The following is a 20966-nucleotide window of genomic DNA, read 5'->3' on the forward strand; positions in this document are numbered from 1 at the left end:
GTAAACTGTAAAAACTAGCGCTCGCTTGCCGCCCACGCGGAATACTTAATTAAACTTTAACGCTACGCGTTTCCCTCCTTGCACATCTCCTTCTTCTCGTTTCGTCTTCCAAACGCGCTACGCGTTATAAAACGTCGTTGGTGCTACTCCTCTGTACAACGAACGATATTCAATTGTTTGACAGGAGAGAATCTTAAAGAAGGGAGAGAACTTTGCTTTTAATGGGAAACAAGCTTTCCCACGAAACAAACGGTGAACGTTTCGGTACGTGTCTTATGCGCAACTGGTAACAATTCCAGAGGAAATCGTACTCGAACTCTTTTCTCCGTTCTTTTGTCAGCTATCTTTCTATCTTTCACCTATTATCGAATAAAGACGCGATATTGCTATTCGCTGCTACCATCATATTGTAATCAAAATCAAACATTAATTGTATTAAAAAATACAAATACACTGACATGTACATACGTAAATAAGTAAGTACATACATACATACTTGTGCGCGTACACACGCATACACGCACGCACGCATATATGTAGACTGCATAGATATACGTTATTCAACCAACAATATTAACAGGCAGTAAACGATTTTAACGAATACCGCAAGACTCTCTCTCTCTCTCTTTATCTATTATTACTACTATTACTGTTACTGCTAGTATCATTGTTGCTACTATTACAACTACTACCACTTACTCTTATTACTACTGCTGCTACTGCTGCCATTGCTACCACACTACTTCTGCAATTATGGTTGCTGCTGGCTCTTCTGTTGCTGTTGCTGGTGCTGTTGCTGGTGCTGCTACTACTACTGCATGCTCGTACTACTACTGCATCGTACAATGAAGTAATTCTTTTTTAAAATATTTGGGTGGAAATTAACGATTAATTTTTAACCACTTTTAGGTTAAACGTAACTATTTTAACCAATGTAAATGTAACTATTTTCATGTTCTTTTCTGCGTGGACGGCAATGCGATACAACGTAATAAACTCTGTATATAATGTAATATTGACGCGATCAATATTGTCATTCTTTCGTTATAGGGAATTTTATTTTTAATGTTACTTAAATTTTATTTTTAATGCTACTTAAACTAAATTAGGATATTCGACGCTAAAACTATAAGGATGAATTTGTGAATTTGTTGATTTCTGGATTTGTAGGTTTGCAGGTTATTAGCTTAGTGAATGACAAAGAGCGTAACGATACGCGCAATGGTATCGGATTGATACCATTAAAGAAAATCATTACGGTAATATATATGCGTTTAAACTTTAAATGTACCACTAATATAATACAGTTCGCAATCAGTGAAACAAGTGTCTGCGTGGAATACCGTCGAAACATCGATATATAAATATCACAAAAATTAACGATATTTGACGCGTAACGCCCTGTTATTGAATACTAATATAAGTTAACATGATATCGAGGGATAAATACTTGTAAATTAGAAAACAGAAAGTATATCTATATCTACATATATATATGTGTGTATGTGTATATATATATATATATATATATATATATATATATATGCAGAGTAATTCTCTTGCTAGTTAACTCGAAGGAAACGTCGCTTCACCGCAGTGATAACGCCGTGTCGGTATATGTGATCTGTCACATTCATCACTAAAAGTCAATATCGGCACTGTGTTAGTGCAGAGATGGCTATGTGTTGTATATATGTAAAATGAAAATGAGAGTAAATGATCCATGGAGTGATTAGCGACGCTGCCTTTGAGCCGGCTAGCGAAAAAATTACCCTGTACATATACGCGTATGCAGTGGCGTGCAAAAATATTCGGTCATCATTTAGAACAGAATAACCTCTTTAAAATTAGTCCAAACGATTTGACTTTTCTTGAGAAGTTAATAGAATTAGCTTATTACATGATGCGTAAAAAAGATTTTGGAAATCTTACAACGGAATCACGAAGAAAATAGTAAAGATCACTTTTTCAATTTTTTTTATTTCACCAAGCAATGAAACTCTAAACAATATATCTCTTATAAATTTATGTCACTTACCCTATATACGCTAAAAATTTTATCGAATTCAGTTGATGCAGAAATAAGCGACAGGCATCGAAAAACGTAAGAATCTTTAGATTCATTACGGTTATAGGCCGAAATTCGTGGAAAACTGCGATTTTTACCATTTTTAATCGTTCCTAGCTCATAGGAACGTTAACCAGTTTCGATAAAATTTTTTATAACTGACATAAATGTGCAAAACATACTTTTCAAATTTCCATTACAGACTTAGATAAAAAAAAAAGGTTATAAATGAACGATCTTTACTATTTTTTTCGCATTTTCGATCAATTGCAGTTTCGTCGAAATTTTGTTTACGCGTCATTTAGTAAACTAAGCCTTCTAACTTTTCAAAAAGACATAAGTCGTTTGGTCCAATTAAACAAATTTTTGTTTTGTTTTACAGGGTGGCCGCACGCCATTTTTCCACGCCACTGTATATACATATATATACATATATATATATACGTATGTGCGTGCGTGAACGTATGTGCGCTCGTGGGTGTGTGTATATAAATAAAATATATGTATACAGGATGGGAGTAAATGGTTGTTCATAAATCTAAGGATATCTATATCAAACGAAGCGAATCGTATATACATAAGTAAGAACTTACTTACGTCTATGCACTCACTGATACATCCTATACTTTTCTTCTATGTTTTTCTTTTTTATTTTGAAAAGAAAAAAGGAGTTGCCGTGAAATAGTATAAATCGATAACGATAGAGGTAAAGTAATACATTAGGCAATTAAAATATATCCCTAAATTTTTGAACACTACTTGGAATCATCCTATATATACATGTACGTGTACACATATTATCTATATGAATGACACGCATATATGGATGCATAATCAAAATACGATATATTTTCTTTTAAACATTTCATAGGGATACCATCAATGGTATAAATCGTTTGTGTCGGACAAGACAACTATTAGATTTATTATGGTAATTTCTTGTTGAAACAAATAATGAAACGAAAAATTTAACGTAAGGTTTATTTCATTTCATTTCATTCCACTTCGTTTCAATTCGTGTTTCGTTTCCACTTCATTTTGTTTCATTTCGCACTAATTTCACGAATAATAGTAAATAGTTCGATGCGTTACGAAATGTGAATTTGAAGCACATATCAACCAACGACAGCCCATATGTCGAACAAATTATTCTTGTATTCCTTTTCTTCGTCAAAATGCCAGCATATGTCATCTTCCAATTAATCTTTTTCATGTTCGACACTACCGATTTAAATATGAATCCCTTGTGTAAGAAATTTCAAATTTCCGGTCATCCAGTATACTTGATCCAACAAACTGGATATACTGAAGAAACGAAACAACAATGTAGCGAGATATACTTCGCGCGACATTCATTTAAAAAAGAATGAGAAAAGAGCACATAAGAAATTTAAATTCGATCGATCAATTGGTCGTTCTATTTGATCGACAACTATTCCATCATTAGTTTCACTATCTTGTTGCATACACGGATATGTTTATCGTGCAGCAATTATGTACAATGAAAAAGCTTGGACTTTGTTCTAAATCCTCCTCGCACGCATTTGTATTAACAAATTTATTCAATAATTGTCTTTACGAAAAGCAAAAATCACACATGCTATTAATACATTTATCAGATTCTGTAATTTCGTTGAATTACATTACAAATGATAGGTCACCACGCTGTTGATCATGTTTACTAAAAAGTATGTCAGTGTGTGTGTGCGTGTGTCGGTAATGCATCCTGCTTGTTTTATCGCGTTTCGTGAATATTTTTACAAAAGCAACCTGTATCAAAGAATTTGTTAAAGTTTAATTTATAAATTTATTTAAACGTCTTTCTATATCAGCGACTCGAAATTAAAATGCTAGTATTTAATTCAGTACACAAATAGAGACATTAAAGTTCGACTATGAGTTTCAATCAAAAAATATTTTGAAAGATATTTCGTGTTAGCTTTCACTCTATTTCGAGGGATTTTACAGAGAAACGATTAATGTATAAATGTTAATGGAAGGAATGTAATATTCTGGGGTGGGGGTTATGAATATACGAATACATCTGCATATTACTACCGAAACTTGGAAATCAAGTATCTTTGAAAGATCATGGTTGAAAATCATCTTTTACGCTCCGCTTCCGCTTGAAGTTTGCGTATGTTCACTTGGAACATGTAGGAAAAATGACACACGCGGGCAATAAAAATACGTATTGAATGAGCATTGTATACTATTGAATATTGTACATAACGAAAGAATAAACCAAATAAGACCAAATACGACAAATTATAGGAAACAAATAAAAAGGAGTGGAAGGAGAGTAGCGAGAAACGAAAGAAAATGAAGAGAAAGAAAGGAAATGAGAAATAATATGAAAAAATGAAAAATTGTCAACCAACCAAAAATAAAATAAGACTACAAACTGAAATCACAGAAAAGCGATAGATGTACATTTTACACTGATTTATAGAATTTGAAAGCTTGATCGTAGCTGTACGATAAAATTCTTTACACTTTCTATAATTATCATTATGCTATAAAACCACGTGCTCTTTTTTTTCTCATTCAACATCCATACATACGTGCACACTTTGCAACATATGCACACACTTACATAGTAATCGCATAATCGCACACGTGCGCATATACACACAATACGTACGTACGTAATAAGTTATTGATTAATATTTCACGATGGAGAAGAAATAACAAAATATCTACTTAACGATTATTATAGATATAATGCGTGCGGATTTAAGATCTACAGATTTTCCGTTGCTCGAGTTATTGCATTGTCTACTACTACTACTACTACTACTACTACTACTACTACTACTACTACTACTACTACTACTACTACTACTACTACCACTGTTACTACTACTATATCCTCCTCCCGCCTCCTCCTCCTTCTCCTCCTACTACTACTACTACTATTACTAATACTATTACTACTACTACTACGACTACTACTACTGTTACACTATTACACTACTACACTGCTACACTACTATACTACTACTACTACTACTACCACTACTACTACTACTACTACTACTGCTACTGCTACTACTACTACTGCTACTACTGTTGCTACTCCTACTACTACTTCTATTACTACTCCTACTTCTTCCCTTCTTCTTACTACTACTACTATTACTAATCCTATTACTACTATTACTATTACTACTACTGCTGCTTCTGCTACTACTACTGCTACTACTACTACCGCTACTACTGCAACTGCTGCTACTACTGCTGCTACTGCTGCTACTACTACTACATACACACAACATATTAAAATATGTAACAACACACAAATTTTATTATATAAATTTTACCGAGATACGTCTCCGAACAAAAGTTGGTATTTCCTTTTTTCTCGATCTGCATAACATCCTGTTTATCCTACACAATGAGATTCCTTCTTTAAATTGTAATTCATTTGGAATTAACATCGATACAGAATGAGTTAGAATCGTGATAGGAGTAATTGGTCCAATAATAAATATTACTTTCTCGCAATTTTTCAGAGTATTAAATCGGTTTGTTATACATGAAATACTTTATCAATCAAACATAAAAACTTAGTGATAAGGCTTTTATTGTTTAATATTCCATTCGGTAGATCGTATTACGCCTACATACATACATTCATATTTATATGACAATCAATGGAAATCTTAGATTAATTATTTTTTCTGTTTCAAAAGAAGGAAAACTGGTACAACGAAAAATGAGAATTATAATTATTATAATGACGTTAACAGTATTAATAAAGAAAAGTATGGATAATATTGTTAATAATAAGAATGAGAAGAAATCGAAAATTTGAAGAGCGATAAAGCGAAAAAATAATCAAGATCAAAGTATTTTGTGTGTTTAGCTTGTGAGAAATTAGGCCGTTGGTGCGCGATAACGGATCCTAAAAATGTTAGGAGTATCGTAAAGTTCCTGAAGATTGAATAAACACGCAACGCAGGCAATGAGAAAAATGGCAAATGGTCGCAACACTATAGCTCGGAGACGTATCTTGGTACATAGTTGGCCTAGTAACAAGTTTCATATTTTTCGCCCCAATCGAAGTGAATCGTCAAGTACTTATCATCTATTATACTATATTATTGACATTATCCAGAAATTTTATTGAAATAAACTTTATCGATACCGTTGAACATAATGTACTTAAATTGTGACGACGACAATTTCGATATTGTTACGAGCACCGAATATACAGAGTGAAAGGAGAAAACAAAATATGAGGGAGAAGAGACAGGATGCGAGAAAAAGGGAAAAGTAAGTAAATGAATGAGTGAATGAATAAAAGTGAAAACGGTAAACGTGGTTCCGTGATGTGTGTACGTTTGATTGTATGTATGTGTGTATGTATATGGAGGAATGAGAGATGAAAGTTGAGAAAATGAGAGAAGAAGGAAGTGGCAAGCAAAAAATAAACGGACATCAGCCTTTGAATGGATGCGAATCCGAATATTTGAAATGAGAGAGATCGATAGAATTATTATTGTATAATTATATAAACGGAAATATAAGAGATACAAATATGAATAGGAATACGAATATAAATGTGAATATGAATATGAATATGAATATGAACATGAACATGAACATCAATATGAACATGAACATTAATATGAATATGAATATGAATATGAATATGAATATGAATATGAATATGAATATGAATATGAATATGAATATGAATATGAATATGAATATGAATATGAATATAAATATGAATATGAATATGAATATGAATATGAATATGAATATGAATATGCATATGAATACGAATACGAATACGAATATGAATATGAATATGAATATTAATATGAATACAAAACAAATTGGAACAGGGTGGGCCGGTCGTGTTAAAATAAAACAAGTATAGAATACAATGACGATATAACGAATCTTTCTACGTATATTATTTCCCTGTCATTAATACATATGCACACTTGTGTGATGAATCAGAAATTGAGAAACCTTGTACCTTACGTATAAATACGCAAAGGCAGTGCAAACATGTTGCTTATGTTTTGTGTAATTATACATTAGTAATGAACATTATATAATTATGATAATTCCTGTATTTATTGTTATTGTTCCTCGGTTACACGGAAATGTTCAAGAATGATCCATTTGTACAATCATTAAGTTATTAAAATATGATTATTCAGTATCAAAAATGCGTATCTTTTTTACCTCCTTTTCTACTCCATTCATCGTTCTTACGTATTACTCTTTCTTTTATTACGATTCTATCTGATTTTATTATATATACATATATACAAGAGAAAAATGTATAAATAATATTGTAGAATAAGAATGATTCGGTAAATGTGACAAAGTACATAACACAGGTGTATTATTATCTGCAATCAAAACTAGATAGAACGCAGGTGTGCACAACCTATCACTGACGCCAGGTACGGATTAAGTGTCTTAAGTCCCTGAAAATAATTGTCTAAGTTGGGACAAAAATTTGAAGATGCTTTGAAAAAAGTTTTGTAACGATAGCTTGTTTTATAAGTTTTAAATTTTATCAATAAGCTACTTTATATAGTTTCTCCTTTCTTCTATCAAGTATATATACTTGATAAATTTTCAATTTTGATTTTCTCTGAAACGAAGCGTTATATGAAAATATTTTATTCTATAGTTTCTTCTTGTTTCTTCGTAAGGAATTATTCGACCAAACGCTGTATATACGATATATTTATATTACTTATATTATTCTTATAAAAACTTTTGTAAAAATGAAAAAATTACAAAAGAAACTGGATTTTATAAAAATATTTCAATATGATTTATTGCAAAATAAGCCTTATTTCATATTTATGGAAATTTATTTCATTTCAACACACCTCTCCCTTTCTCATTTTTGTATGAAGCGGATCACCTTTAAGTCATTCTCCAGACGTTCCAGGCCCGAAAAATTTTAAACCGACCCTGCACGAACCGATCATTATCAATGATTTATTGAGTATATCGATAATAATCTACGATGTACTCTGTTTCGATAAGTTTTTATATTTTCATTATTGCTTACGAGAAGTTTAATCTCATTGTAAATGTTTATCTCTTTCTAACAGCTCCTTTACTAATGTATTCAGTCACACGATAAGATGTTCGATAAATTCGATATGAAGACGAAAAGTCAGCATTAGTTTAAGGTATTCCAGGCTGATTCTTCGATCGAGTAACGAAACAAACGATTCATAGATGACATTAATAATGAAATAGTTATCAAATCATTTGCTGGTAGTGATTGTGAAGGAAGGAAGTTAAGAGGTATCGAAGAAGAAAAGAATCAAGCTCGGTGAAGTTAACATAATCTACGAGTGAAATCCGAAATTCACGCTTGAGTTTTGAATTATTCGCAATATGAGTCGAAACAGGATATTTGTTTTACTACTATTGTGTTATATGTTACAATTAACGCAATGTACAGATAAACACCACTGTGTATGGTACGGAAAGTGTGGTACCCGGAAAAATTTGCAGCTTGCGTGTGCGGTAAACCATACTGCAAAACCGATCAATAACCAATCAGCCTCGGAACTTCTCCGTGGAAAATGTCCACAATATTTCGAAAATATAGGTATTAGTTTCATTTTCATTTTCACTTTGAACATTACTTGTATCTTTACTTATTGCTTATTCGTTTCTCATGCATCAGATCTTGTATATATATATATATATATACTGTAGCTACATGTAAATGTTTTAGGTTCGAATGAACCAAAATTATGTTGCGACGCTGATAATATTGAAACGTTGGTTTCACAGCTGTCCATGGCCGAAACCATCTTTGGCCGATGTCCAACTTGTATAAAAAATGTATATAAATTACTATGCGATTTAAGTTGTAGTCCTGAACAAAGTAGATTTCTCCATGTCACAAAAATAAATGGAACGAAAGGCAAAGAATACGTCGAAGAGTTGGAAGTGAGTGAATCAGACGCGCTTTAATATCATTCTACGACATAACAAATTCGTTAAATGTAAAATATTTAATTTTCGCATGAATGAATAAATTATATCCATTTTCAATCGTTTTAGGTTTATATCGATGAAAAATACATGAACGATACCTATGATTCCTGTAAGAATGTCGTGTATCCATCATCTGGAAATTTAGCTATGGATCTCGCTTGTGGAGTTCACGATGCTAGTAGATGCAATGCAAAATTGTAAGCAATTATAAAATGTAAACCATCCTACCGTAACTTTATATGAAACAATAGATATTTACGTAAATTTACGTAAGTTATCTACTTGCATACTTATACCAGAATTTCAAAGATGTATATTCGTAGATGGTACGAGTTTCAAGGTGATCCGGTTGCAAATGGTTTTATAGCCTTTCGAATGATTTTTATTACGGATAAGCCATATTGGAACGAACCTACGAAGACATGTGACGAACAGTATAATGTGAGTCTAAAGACGAATACACATTGAAACGATTCACATTGCGATTCACACGTGTATCAACTGATACGCATTAAATACACATACAAAGGGTAGACCAATACACATATAATTAAATACATACATATGTCTATGTTTTAATGAGTACATAAACTGTTACTATAACTATAAAAAATGTCTTACATTTGCGTTCTTTTTTAACAGGGTTTATCGGCATGTAGTTGCGTTGACTGTCCAAGATCCTGTCCTTTCATCAAATTAGACAAAGACGACAATGCCTTCACTCTTTTTGGAATGAACGCCTATAGTATCATAATAGCAATTGTAATCGTTTTAATCTCCTTATTAACCATAGTTATATATCAATTAGTACAGAGGAGATTCCGTTCAGGTATTTGTAATATTTAATATAAGCAGCTTGCATAAGTGCTTATACATACTTGTATGCTATGTACATTGTAAATACATATGTACATAGCGTTAGATCAAACGTGATGCACAATTTATTAGACATTTGCGGCCACGTAAAAAGAACATGTTTTGAATGAAATTTATTAGTATCTAGCGTACAACAAATAACCATGATAAAAATGTTGAAAACGTTCTTTTCATAAATGTTTTTTTTAAATAAGGGTTTTACGATATCTACTAATCGCCAACGAATAATATTAAAAAATCATCCTGCACATATCACGATAGGCACATGTAGTACTATGTAGTACAAGTACATATATAACCATTTATGTGCATCAGTGAATATAAGCAAATTTATAACTATTCCATATTTGTTTGATATGTAGTGTAAGAGTATCAAATCATTCCAGAGAAAACACCCGACGATGAAGAAGAAGAAATGGAAGATGAAGACGAAAAAAAATGGATTATTTGTAGAAGATATCACAAAATATTTCATGTGTTTTTCACTATTTGGGGCAAAGGTACGTTTTTCTAATTACTTTATCTATTTATGTATTTATATAATTACAATACGTGTATTGTATTGGATATTAATCAAAGTACTCTATTATTAATCATAGTACTGAATTACGTTTATCACTATACGTTTATACATATATCTTTATATATTATATATATTCATATATCGTTAATAATTATCCTGTTATCTTTACTGATGTGAATAATACGATTACACTAACCATACTTATGTTCGATAGCATTCGCAAAGTATCCATTCATCACGTTAGTTATCTTTTCGTACGTAATATTGGGATTAAGTTACGGAATAACGTATCTTTCTGTAACAAGTAACCCGATAGAAATTTGGGCAGCACCTACTAGTAGAGCTAGGCTTGAGAAAAATTACTTCGATTCTCATTTTCAACCGTTCTACAGAACTGAGCAAATTTACATTAAATCCGTGGGCCTTGATAAGGTAAAGTCGTTCAGTTATCCGAAATTTCGAACATAAACGTAGGCATGTTAAGTTTTCGAATACGTAAGCGTATGTTTCAAATTATATTTAGATAATCCACAACACAACAAATGGTAATCTTGAATTCGGTCCTGTGTTCAACAAGGAGTTTTTGCTCGCTGTATATGATCTCCAAAAAGAAATATTGCAAGTAAGATAAGAGATAAAAAAAAAATGTCGAATGGAAGGAAAAAATACATATAATATGAACGAGACCGCGTTGATATTGAAATTTTCAGCTTGGACAAAACGACGGAGAAGGTTTGGAACATATCTGTTATGCTCCTGTTCAAAGCGATTTTTTTGGCCCCGTTACTATAGATCTTTGTACAGTGCAAAGTGTATGGGGATATTTTCAAAATGATCTCGCTTTGTTTAATAAGACAGATACATCGGATTTATATGAAGTAAATTATTTGGATCAATTGTACAAGTGTGCTCAGTAAGTAAGGAGTATTTATTGTACCTTGCTATTGTTATTACCAATTTCTTTCATCATATCTCTTTTGAAGAAATGCATACAATCCTGAATGTCTGGCACCGTACAAGGGGCCGGTTTTACCCGCGCTAGCTTTTGGAGGATTTCTTCGTGAGGACGAATTCAACTACGATGCGACAGATTACATCAAATCGACCGGATTGATTTTATCTTTTCTTGTAAAAAACTCACTAAACAAAACTGCACTTGATGCAGCTCGCAAATGGGAACAGCGGTAAAATTGATTCACAAAAACAGGATTGACACTTTTCCATCGAAATATTCAATCAATCATTCGACTTAATCTTTTAGATTCATTGACTTTATGAAAGAATGGGATGTGAAAAAGAGACCAGAATTTATGGATGTCGCCTATACTACGGAGAAATCAATTGAGGATGAATTGGAGCGATCGTCGAGAGCAGAAGCAGTAACAGTAATATTCAGTTACGTGTTGATGTTTCTTTACGTAGCTTTTGCCTTAAGCGAAATAAAATGTTCCGTTAAAAAGTATTTTGTAAGTTTTTCTCTTTGATATATATGCAGTTAATAATCACGTTCGTCTACGTCCATATTTTCGCATTCGTTTTCCTTTTTCATGTTTCTGTCGTTTTAGGCAAACAGTAAAATAATATTAAGTATCGGCGGAGTTATCACCGTAATAGCGTCAGTAGCTTCTTCCCTTGGTATATTTGGCTATATCGGAGTACCCACGACACTACTCACGATCGAGGTAAATGAGTGGATATAAAGGAAATCGCAAATAACGGAATAGCTGCTTTTTTCATCTGCAATACATAGACGTTTCCTGTACAACACATAAATACTTATGTATTAGGAATATATATATATACATATATTATCTATATAAACAGGTAATTCCGTTTCTGGTACTAGCTGTGGGCGTAGATAATATTTTTATTTTGATTAATACGCATCAAAGAAATCCAAGATTTAGCGGAGAATCGGTGCCTAGTCATATCGGCAGAATCATGGCCGAAGTTGGACCATCAATGTTACTCACTAGTATGTCTGAATGCTTCTGCTTCCTGATCGGTTAGTATCGATATTTTCGACGTTTAACGTTTATTCCTTATCAAACATTTAACTATTATTCTTACACTGAACATTTTCATTTGCAGGGGCATTATCGACAATGCCTGCGGTAAATACTTTTGCACTCTACGCATTTGTGTCTATCTTGATCAATTTTTTGCTGCAAATAACTGCGTTTGTTAGCCTTTTATCGTTGGACGAGAAACGATTCGAGGTAAATGATATTATATCTACATACATACGTACATACATACATATATACTTATTAAACTAATTTTTTAATTCTTTAATATTCTAGAATAAATTTTTGGATGTATTCTGTTGCATAAAAGCGGAAAAAAAGAATTTTATAGTCGGGGAAAACTTCAGTTTCGTACATACGATCTTCAAACGTTTTTACACACCTTTTCTTATGAAAACGCCGATCAGAATAATCGTATTAATCGTATTCATCGGAGTACTAGTTACACACGTCATAGTATTGCCAGATATTAGTATCGGATTGGATCAAAAACTTTCGATGCCTGCAGATTCTTATGTTTTAAAATACTTTCAGGTAATGTCTTTATTGTATGGATTATATGTACCGTTATGCGATAATTTAATAGTAACGATAACTGTGTTGAAAATGGTGGTGATAGTGACCTCGTATATCATAACGCGACTGAATATTCGGAATTTTTCAGTTTATGGAAGACCTTTTATCAATGGGCCCACCTGTTTATTTCGTGGTAACTCCTGGACTTAATTACAGTAGGAAAACGGTACAAAATATAATTTGTGGTGGTCAAGGATGTAATAGCGATTCTCTATACACGCAAATTTATTCGGCTGCTAAGCAACCTCAAATGTTTGTATAATGCAATTACATTGCATTCGAATTGCTCTTAATGATATGCATCCTCCACTCGGAACCTTGCTAATAGAATTATTATTCCTTGTTCAATCGTAGATCGTATTTGTCAAAAGCAGCTTCATCTTGGATAGACGATTATATGGATTGGTCACAAATTAGCGACTGCTGCAAATACTTTCAAAATAATCAATCCTTTTGTCCACACACGGACTGTAATTATCACAAGATTTCATATTTTTACGAACCGGTTATTATTTTATTACAACCAACATTTCTATTATAGATTCGTGTAAGGAGTGCAATATTTATATCGACGCGGACCATCGACCAGATCCGTACAGTTTCCGAAAATATATATCCTACTTTATACAAGATATTCCAGACCCAAGCTGCGCAAAATCTGGTCGTGCTGCATACTTTGATGTAAGGTTATTTCTATTCTGTTATTTCTATTATTTTATTATATCTTTCTTCCCTGCGTCTCCTGTTCTTCTCCTCTTACATTTACAATTACATCTGATTTCTTATGTCCTACTAACATTCTGGCATCGTTATTTACATATTTGTAGGCAATAAATTATCATACAGACAAATACGGTTTAACGGATGTCAAGGATAGTTATTTTATGGGATATCATACCCCGTTAAAAAAGTCATCTGATTGGTACGAAGCATTGAGATTTGCTAGAACTGTCGCGGACAATATTACAACTATGATAAATAGTAAAAATCTAACCAACGAGAAGATAACTATATTTCCATACAGGTTTGTCTCTTTCATTTTTATTTACATTTATAGATCTTAAACTCAAATGTGATTTGCTTTCTCAGAATCGAATTTTTATAAATTTCCCAGATCATATACGTATATACATATGTACCTACGCAATTATCATCATTATACCATTATATCATTGTTATCGTTGCCGCTATTGTTAATGAAAAATTGTGCGTATAAAAAAATTTGATAAATTATTTCTTACAGCGTATTCTATGTGTATTACGAGCAGTATCTCACAATCTGGAAAGAAACGCTATCGTCATTGGGTTTCTCTCTTTGTGTCATCTTCGTAGTGACTCTGATCCTAACAGAGATGTCGTTATTTTCGGCGATAATAGTAATACTGACGGTACTCATGATCATCGTAAATATAGGCGGTCTTATGTATTGGTGGCATATTCAATTAAACGCAGTTTCTCTCGTCAATTTAGTAGTGGTATGGTAACAAAATGGCACACATATAATTGCATACTAACAACGAATCACACGAATCTATACTATTTATGTATATGTACATATTTGAATAATGTATAACAAAGCGTTGAAATCTGTAGAATTCTTATGAAGATCAACTATGATCACAGAGGACAAATACGTAAAAATAATTAAATATGTATGTACATAGATTCTGACAAGTACATATACATATTTGTATATTTCGTTCTTTAGATGTTTTATTCGACAGAACACACATCCATTGTAACCAAAGCCTAAAGAAACATAGCAGCATTGAAAACCTATATTCGATTAAATTTCAACTTCTTACAGGCCGCTGGTATATCCGTAGAATTTTGCAGTCATATCATACATTCGTATTTAAAATCTTCGAAGACAACAAAAATTGATCGTGCGTCTGACGCACTTAACAACATGGGAAGCTCGGTATGTATAAATACTCTTTGTCTATCGATATTCTAATTAATATGCTTTCTTTCGTTTTGCTCCGTTGCAGGTATTCTCGGGAATCACATTAACGAAAATCGTAGGTATCATTATACTGGCGTTTTCGAAAACTCAAATCTTCCAAATATTTTTCTTTCGAATGTATTTGAGTATAGTAGTCTTTGGTGCTGCGCACGGCCTAATATTTTTACCGGTGCTACTAAGTTTCATAGGTAGGGGAAATAAAGTTGCACATCGTGCAACTCTTTTAAATCTATATCGTATACATTTTGTATTATAAAATACATAAAGTAGTTGAACATACATAACTGTAATGCCGATACATTATTTTTGTGAGTATATAACAATTATGAATCAATTTTAGGTCCATCAAGAACGTTAACAAAGTAGCAGGGAATAAAAACAAAAATGGAAGATATATAAATAATATGACATTCAACAAATGCTAACAACGTGTAAAATATACAAAGGGTTCTCGTCCATGAATTATTATTACATTTTAAAAGCGCGAAAACAAATTAATCTTCCACTTAGTTTTGAAACACATTAAAATCATATATACAATAGAATATATATTAAATTATTATTTCTAAAAATATATTTCTATCGAATAAAAATAATTAATAATATCACATATCTGTCTAAATATTAGAGAAGCTGTACATATTACATCTCAACATCGAATCATTTTAATCTCCATGGAAGAAATGCCGGTCCTACACTGCAAATTGTTGAATATCGGACAGAAGATTAGACAGAAAAAATAAAATAATTTTCATTCTTTAGCTATTGTTTCCCGATAACATTTTTTAAATTTCGATGTGTAATGTCTCATTTTAGATATTTTTAGTTATAATGTTTGCATCTCATTATGTGTTTATATTTTATGTTATTAAGAAATGGTGTCCTTTTTATAAATTTGAAACAACCAATAATTATAATGTATAAAAAATGAGATATCAAAAATTGTATTTAAGATTTTATAACAATTTCATATTAAATTTTATTTATTTCTCAAAATCAAGTATTTTATTTAGCGAGAAGTACAAGTTACATTTCAAGATAGAGAAAAATGAAGAAAGTGATTCTTTTCTTTCTTCGGGTCTCTTTCTCCTAACACCCTTTTCTATGCTCCATTATCTAGAACTGCACTTAGGTTAGACCACGTGGATCAGGCTCTGCCCAATCAGGGATTTTCCCGCCAATTCCACTTCAATGGTTTTCGAATCATAGCGATGCTTTCATTCCGCCATTGTACCCGAAATGCACGTGTATGACTGTACATGTATGACGCGAAGAAGTATGATATATGTACAAAGTCCAAGTAAAGAAAATGATTGCCAAAATACAATTTATAATTTTTTTTAAAGTTAAAACACGAGTCGATTAATTATAAAATTAAGTATAAGATTAATTATAAGATTTTTAGAAAATAGGAACTATTAATGTATAAATATTATCCTTTAATAATTAGTTCAGAGTTTTTCGATAGGTATTTGTGTTTTTCTCCTTGCCATCATTATATATAAATATATGTATAAATGTGTCTGACTTCATGTAAATGATTTCGAATTTTATTCTTAATTTACACATTCATATCCATTTTGGAATTTTATTTCAATTTTGATTTGAATTGACCGCCATATCACTGTTGTCGGCGTCATCACATCATAGACATCTATTGTCAAATAAAGATAGTTTCAGTAATAAAAGAAATCTAAGTACTCATACACCATTTTGTAACATTCGGAATAAAGTTTTCGAATTAAAGTTATTCGCAATGTCGAAAGCAAAGGTATCTGCAGAATGGAAAAAGCGCGTAAAATCGGAATACATGCGTTTGAGACAAATGAAACGCTATAAACGGGCAGATGAGGTAAAAATTGCTTGGAATCAAAACCGTAAAATTATGTCCGGTTAGTATACTCTTTATTTCTCACTGTCGTTAAAGCAAATCTTGTCTTGAATTTTTACTACTTCTTAGATCTTTTAATAGTTGAACAAAAACGATGGGCAGACGGAAAAGCAATGTGGCTTGCAATGCAAGATATACCACCACATGTATCCTGTATGAAAAAGGCAGAAGTAACCAGTTCTGACAATGATGTACAATCATGTCCTGTTAAGATCATTAATGCAGTCACTCCTATACCAACCATGTATACATGGGCTCCAATACAACAGAATTTTATGGTTGAAGATGAAACAGTGTTGCATAACATACCTTATATGGGAGATGAAATTTTAGATCAAGACGGTACATTTATCGAAGAGTTAATAAAAAATTATGATGGAAAAGTATGCGCGATATAATGAGAATAAAAGCTATCTTTGTTAAAATGAGATAATGATTTATCATTATGGAAAGTAAGTTTAATCGATTGATTCTAGGTACATGGAGACAGAGAATCTGGCTTTATGGATGATTCAATTTTTGTGGATTTAGTAAATGCTTTAGTACAGTATGAAAAAGAGGACAGGGACAGAGAACAAGTAAAGAAAGGAAAAGAAAAAGAAGATGATAAAGATAAAGATAAGAAGGATATTCTTATTAAAACAGAAATTAAAACAGAAAAATTATTGGAAGAAGGTAGAACTGATAAAAGTCCATTTCCATCTATGCATATATTTAATGTAAGCGGTATATATAGAAATTAATTTTACCTTATTATTTATAACATTTATAGTATCATTATATTAATTCTTTAGGCAATATCTAGTATGTTCCCTGACAAAGGTAGGCCAGAAGAATTAAAAGAAAAATATATAGAATTAACGGAAAGATCGGATCCCAATATCTTACCTCCAGAATGTACACCGAATATTGATGGAGTGAATGCAAAGAGTGTACCTAGAGAACAAACAATGCATTCTTTCCATACGTTATTTTGCAGAAGATGCTTCAAATACGACTGTTTCCTCCATCGTGAGTATAAAAATAAGACATAAATGTTTCACTCTTCTTAAATTGGTTATATCATTTAATTATAAAGATCAGTATTGAGATACAACCTAATGGCTATACACCATGCTGTATCCCTGCCTTAAATTGATCATCTGTTAATTACAATCATTTATGATTCCTGATTTATTGTAGCAGCCAGGGGAGCGTCGCCGTCAGGTAAAGAATAACACTGCATACAAACGATCATATTTGAACAAATGCTTCTTTCTCTTTTTACTTTCATCTTCTCTTTCTTTCTCCCATTTCTTTCTTCTTCATTCTTTATTCGGTTTATTTTTTTCGTTTAGCATGGAGAAGCCATCAAGGATACATCTGCAATCATATTTCGTTGGTCGTTCAACGCTGTGAACACATACTAAATTCTACATCGTCTGTGATACTTTCCTTTAGAAATAGTTACACACTGAATTTACATTGTTACTTATAGGACTTCAAGTCTGTCATCCAGGACCAAATTTGCAAAAACGAAAGGGACCTGATTTGAAACCTTTTGCTGAACCTTGCGGAACAGAATGTTACATGCATTTGGTAAAAACAAGAATGACAATAACAATAACAAGAAAAGCAGGCAACTAAAACGCGAATTTTGTTTCATAGGAAGGCATGAAAGAAAAACTTGCTGCACAAGCAGCAGATATAAAAGACGAGGAAAGCGATGAGAAACGCGGTGGACCCAGAAAGGTACGGAAACAAGCAAGCGTAGATTCCGGAAACGAAGCAAGTAGTGAAGATAGCAATGATAGCAATAAGTATAGTCAGGCAGGTGGTTGTCAAGGTAATATACAGAATAACTGATTTTTTCTAAATAAGCTACGTAGTATCTACATTGATTCATGTTATCGTATCGCTGTTATAGATTTTAAACAAAACGTTAATAAAGAAACAAAATCCGAAGAATTGATGGAAGATCAAGCTCAACCGGAAAATCAAACTCCATTTACTCTTCTGGGTCTCGACAAACGAATAAAGACAGAAAGCGAACCTTCGTGGACAGGTTCAGAACAAAGTTTGTTTCGAGCTCTTCATAAAGCTTTCCCTGGTAATCCGTGCGCATTAGCACAAATAATGCTGACTAAAACATGTCAGGAAGTATATCAGTTCGCACAAAAAGAAGCGTCAGATATTCCAGCAGTCGAAAATTTGAAGGACTTTACGCCACCACGAAAGAAAAAAAAGAAACACCGTCTTTGGTCAATGCATTGTAGAAAAATACAGCTAAAAAAGGATTCTGGTGAATATTCTAAAATAAATAATATTACTTTCTATAAATTCGTAATTTACGTTATATTTTTGTTTTCAAGGTGCCAATCATGTTCATAATTTTGCTCCATGTGATCACCCGGGAAGACAGTGCGATAATTCGTGTCCATGTATACAAGCTCAGAATTTTTGTGAGAAGTTTTGCCAATGCAGTAGCGAATGTCAGAATCGTTTCCCAGGATGTAGATGTAAAGCTCAATGTAATACAAAACAGTGCCCCTGTTACCTAGCCGTTAGGGAATGTGATCCAGACCTATGCCAAACATGTGGTGCAGATCAGTTTCATATTACTAAAATATCATGCAAAAACGTTAGCGTTCAACGTGGTCTCCGTATGTATATACATATATACTCTTTATATTTTTGAAATCATAATATTAACTTTCACTTCATATAAAGCATAATGTAATTTCAGACAAACATCTTTTAATGGCACCATCTGATGTAGCTGGCTGGGGAATATTTCTTAAGGAATCTGCAGCAAAGAATGAATTTATATCGGAATATTGTGGTGAAATTATAAGTCAAGATGAAGCTGACAGACGAGGCAAAGTGTATGATAAGTACATGTGTAGTTTCCTCTTTAACCTTAATAACGGTAAGAAAAATAGTAACAAGTCTTATAGTTTCCTACCAATGTTTGAAAAACAATCAAATTTTTATTAATTTTGCCGTTTTAACATTTAGACTTTGTTGTGGATGCCACTCGAAAGGGCAATAAAATAAGATTCGCGAATCATTCAATAAATCCTAATTGCTATGCAAAAGTAATGATGGTAAATGGCGACCATAGGATAGGTATTTTTGCAAAAAGAGCTATTCAGCCTGGCGAGGAATTATTTTTTGATTACAGGTAAAATTGCTAACATTATTATGTATCACATTATTTTCGCATTATATTTATATATTTTTTCTTCTACAGATATGGACCAACGGAGCAATTAAAATTCGTGGGCATTGAACGTGAAATGGAATTTTTATAATGTAAAATAAAATTCATTATACAGTAAGATAAAGATAAAGATAAAGATAAAGATAAGATAAAGATAAAGAAAAAAAAGAAATAATAATACAGTTTTTGTTACAAAACAAATGAAAGCAAAAAAGAGAAATATAATCAATAGATTTCCATTCTTAAGATTACGACATATGTTTATGTCTTTTTAATCAATAAATTATACATGTATTTTGGAAAATACCGACTTAATGTCTATAACATTGTTCATGGTCCTTTATCTAATTCAGTTTTATGTCTAAATCGAAAGTGGTTAAATTAAATATTACTTTTTCGTTTCGCAAACAAGAATTAATACTAATGAAAGTTATAGTATGTGCAAATACTTAATATAAATCTGACTAGATAAACGGTGTTAATTTAAAACAACATATAATGGAAAAGCTCTGTGATAAACTTGTTTGATAAACAATTGAGCTATTAATAGCGATCTTCGTATTTTCAAGATAGTAATCGCTATGAATAGTTTGTATACATATCTGTCGGAATGTCATTATAATCATCAAATCTTGTACTTACAACAAAGTGTCGTTCCAGAGTGAATTATAATTGAATTTCATTAAGATAATTAAATATGCTAATGTTAAAAACGTTGCTTGTATCGATCGGATAATCTGTTTATTACTTTTGTTTCTCTTTCTCTCTTTCCTTCTTCCGCTTCTTCTTCTCCTTCTTCCTACTTCTCCTTCTCCCCACCATCGCGGTAAGGGATCCA

General features: G+C 32.2%; 3 protein-coding genes and 1 long non-coding RNA gene across 8 annotated transcripts; 2 read left to right on the top strand and 2 right to left on the bottom strand.

The window, feature by feature from the left end:
- Positions 1-627: 627 nt before the first annotated feature.
- On the bottom strand, positions 628-5346 carry LOC126920085 (uncharacterized protein DDB_G0271670-like). Its single transcript, XM_050730013.1, has 2 exons — positions 5232-5346; positions 628-833 (listed from the first exon to the last, which is right to left on the bottom strand). The coding sequence occupies exons 1-2, from the start codon at positions 5344-5346 to the stop codon at positions 628-630; spliced, it is 321 nt and encodes a 106-aa protein (XP_050585970.1).
- A 2595-nt stretch (positions 5347-7941) lies between these two features.
- LOC126919922 (NPC intracellular cholesterol transporter 1 homolog 1b-like) lies at positions 7942-15796 on the top strand. 2 transcript variants are annotated; one of them, XM_050729607.1, is made up of 23 exons: positions 7959-8672; positions 8802-9019; positions 9134-9264; positions 9391-9508; positions 9710-9896; positions 10330-10443; positions 10681-10898; positions 10990-11088; positions 11177-11379; positions 11450-11650; positions 11728-11932; positions 12032-12148; positions 12291-12471; positions 12558-12685; positions 12770-13027; positions 13158-13321; positions 13424-13539; positions 13611-13750; positions 13897-14093; positions 14313-14544; positions 14877-14990; positions 15061-15223; positions 15376-15796. In XM_050729607.1, the coding sequence occupies exons 1-23, from the start codon at positions 8456-8458 to the stop codon at positions 15399-15401; spliced, it is 3747 nt and encodes a 1248-aa protein (XP_050585564.1). In that variant the 5' UTR covers positions 7959-8455; the 3' UTR covers positions 15402-15796. The 2 variants fall into 2 exon arrangements, 1 of the variants encoding a protein (XP_050585564.1); XR_007711824.1 differs by lacking the exon at positions 15376-15796 and having other exon boundaries at positions 7942-8672; positions 14313-14559; positions 15061-15086.
- Positions 15797-16698: 902 nt separating this feature from the next.
- LOC126919935 (histone-lysine N-methyltransferase E(z)) lies at positions 16699-20864 on the top strand. Of its 4 annotated transcripts, none has more exons than XM_050729670.1 (12): positions 16699-16927; positions 16996-17309; positions 17403-17645; positions 17721-17937; positions 18109-18132; positions 18404-18504; positions 18574-18751; positions 18833-19207; positions 19278-19568; positions 19652-19834; positions 19924-20089; positions 20159-20864. In XM_050729670.1, exons 1-12 carry the CDS (start codon positions 16792-16794, stop codon positions 20217-20219), a joined length of 2289 nt encoding a protein of 762 aa, XP_050585627.1. In that variant the 5' UTR covers positions 16699-16791; the 3' UTR covers positions 20220-20864. The 4 variants fall into 4 exon arrangements, with proteins under 4 accessions (XP_050585627.1, XP_050585628.1, XP_050585629.1 ...); XM_050729671.1 differs by having other exon boundaries at positions 18112-18132; XM_050729672.1 differs by having other exon boundaries at positions 16700-16927; positions 17008-17309.
- On the bottom strand, positions 17622-20918 carry LOC126919976 (uncharacterized). Its single transcript, XR_007711848.1, has 2 exons — positions 20771-20918; positions 17622-18288 (listed from the first exon to the last, which is right to left on the bottom strand). It is a non-coding gene; the product is annotated as an uncharacterized LOC126919976 (long non-coding RNA).
- Positions 20919-20966: the final 48 nt, after the last annotated feature.

This window comes from Bombus affinis, chromosome 9 (assembly GCF_024516045.1).
Source record: "Bombus affinis isolate iyBomAffi1 chromosome 9, iyBomAffi1.2, whole genome shotgun sequence".
In the NCBI taxonomy this organism is placed as follows: Eukaryota; Metazoa; Arthropoda; class Insecta; order Hymenoptera; family Apidae; genus Bombus; species Bombus affinis.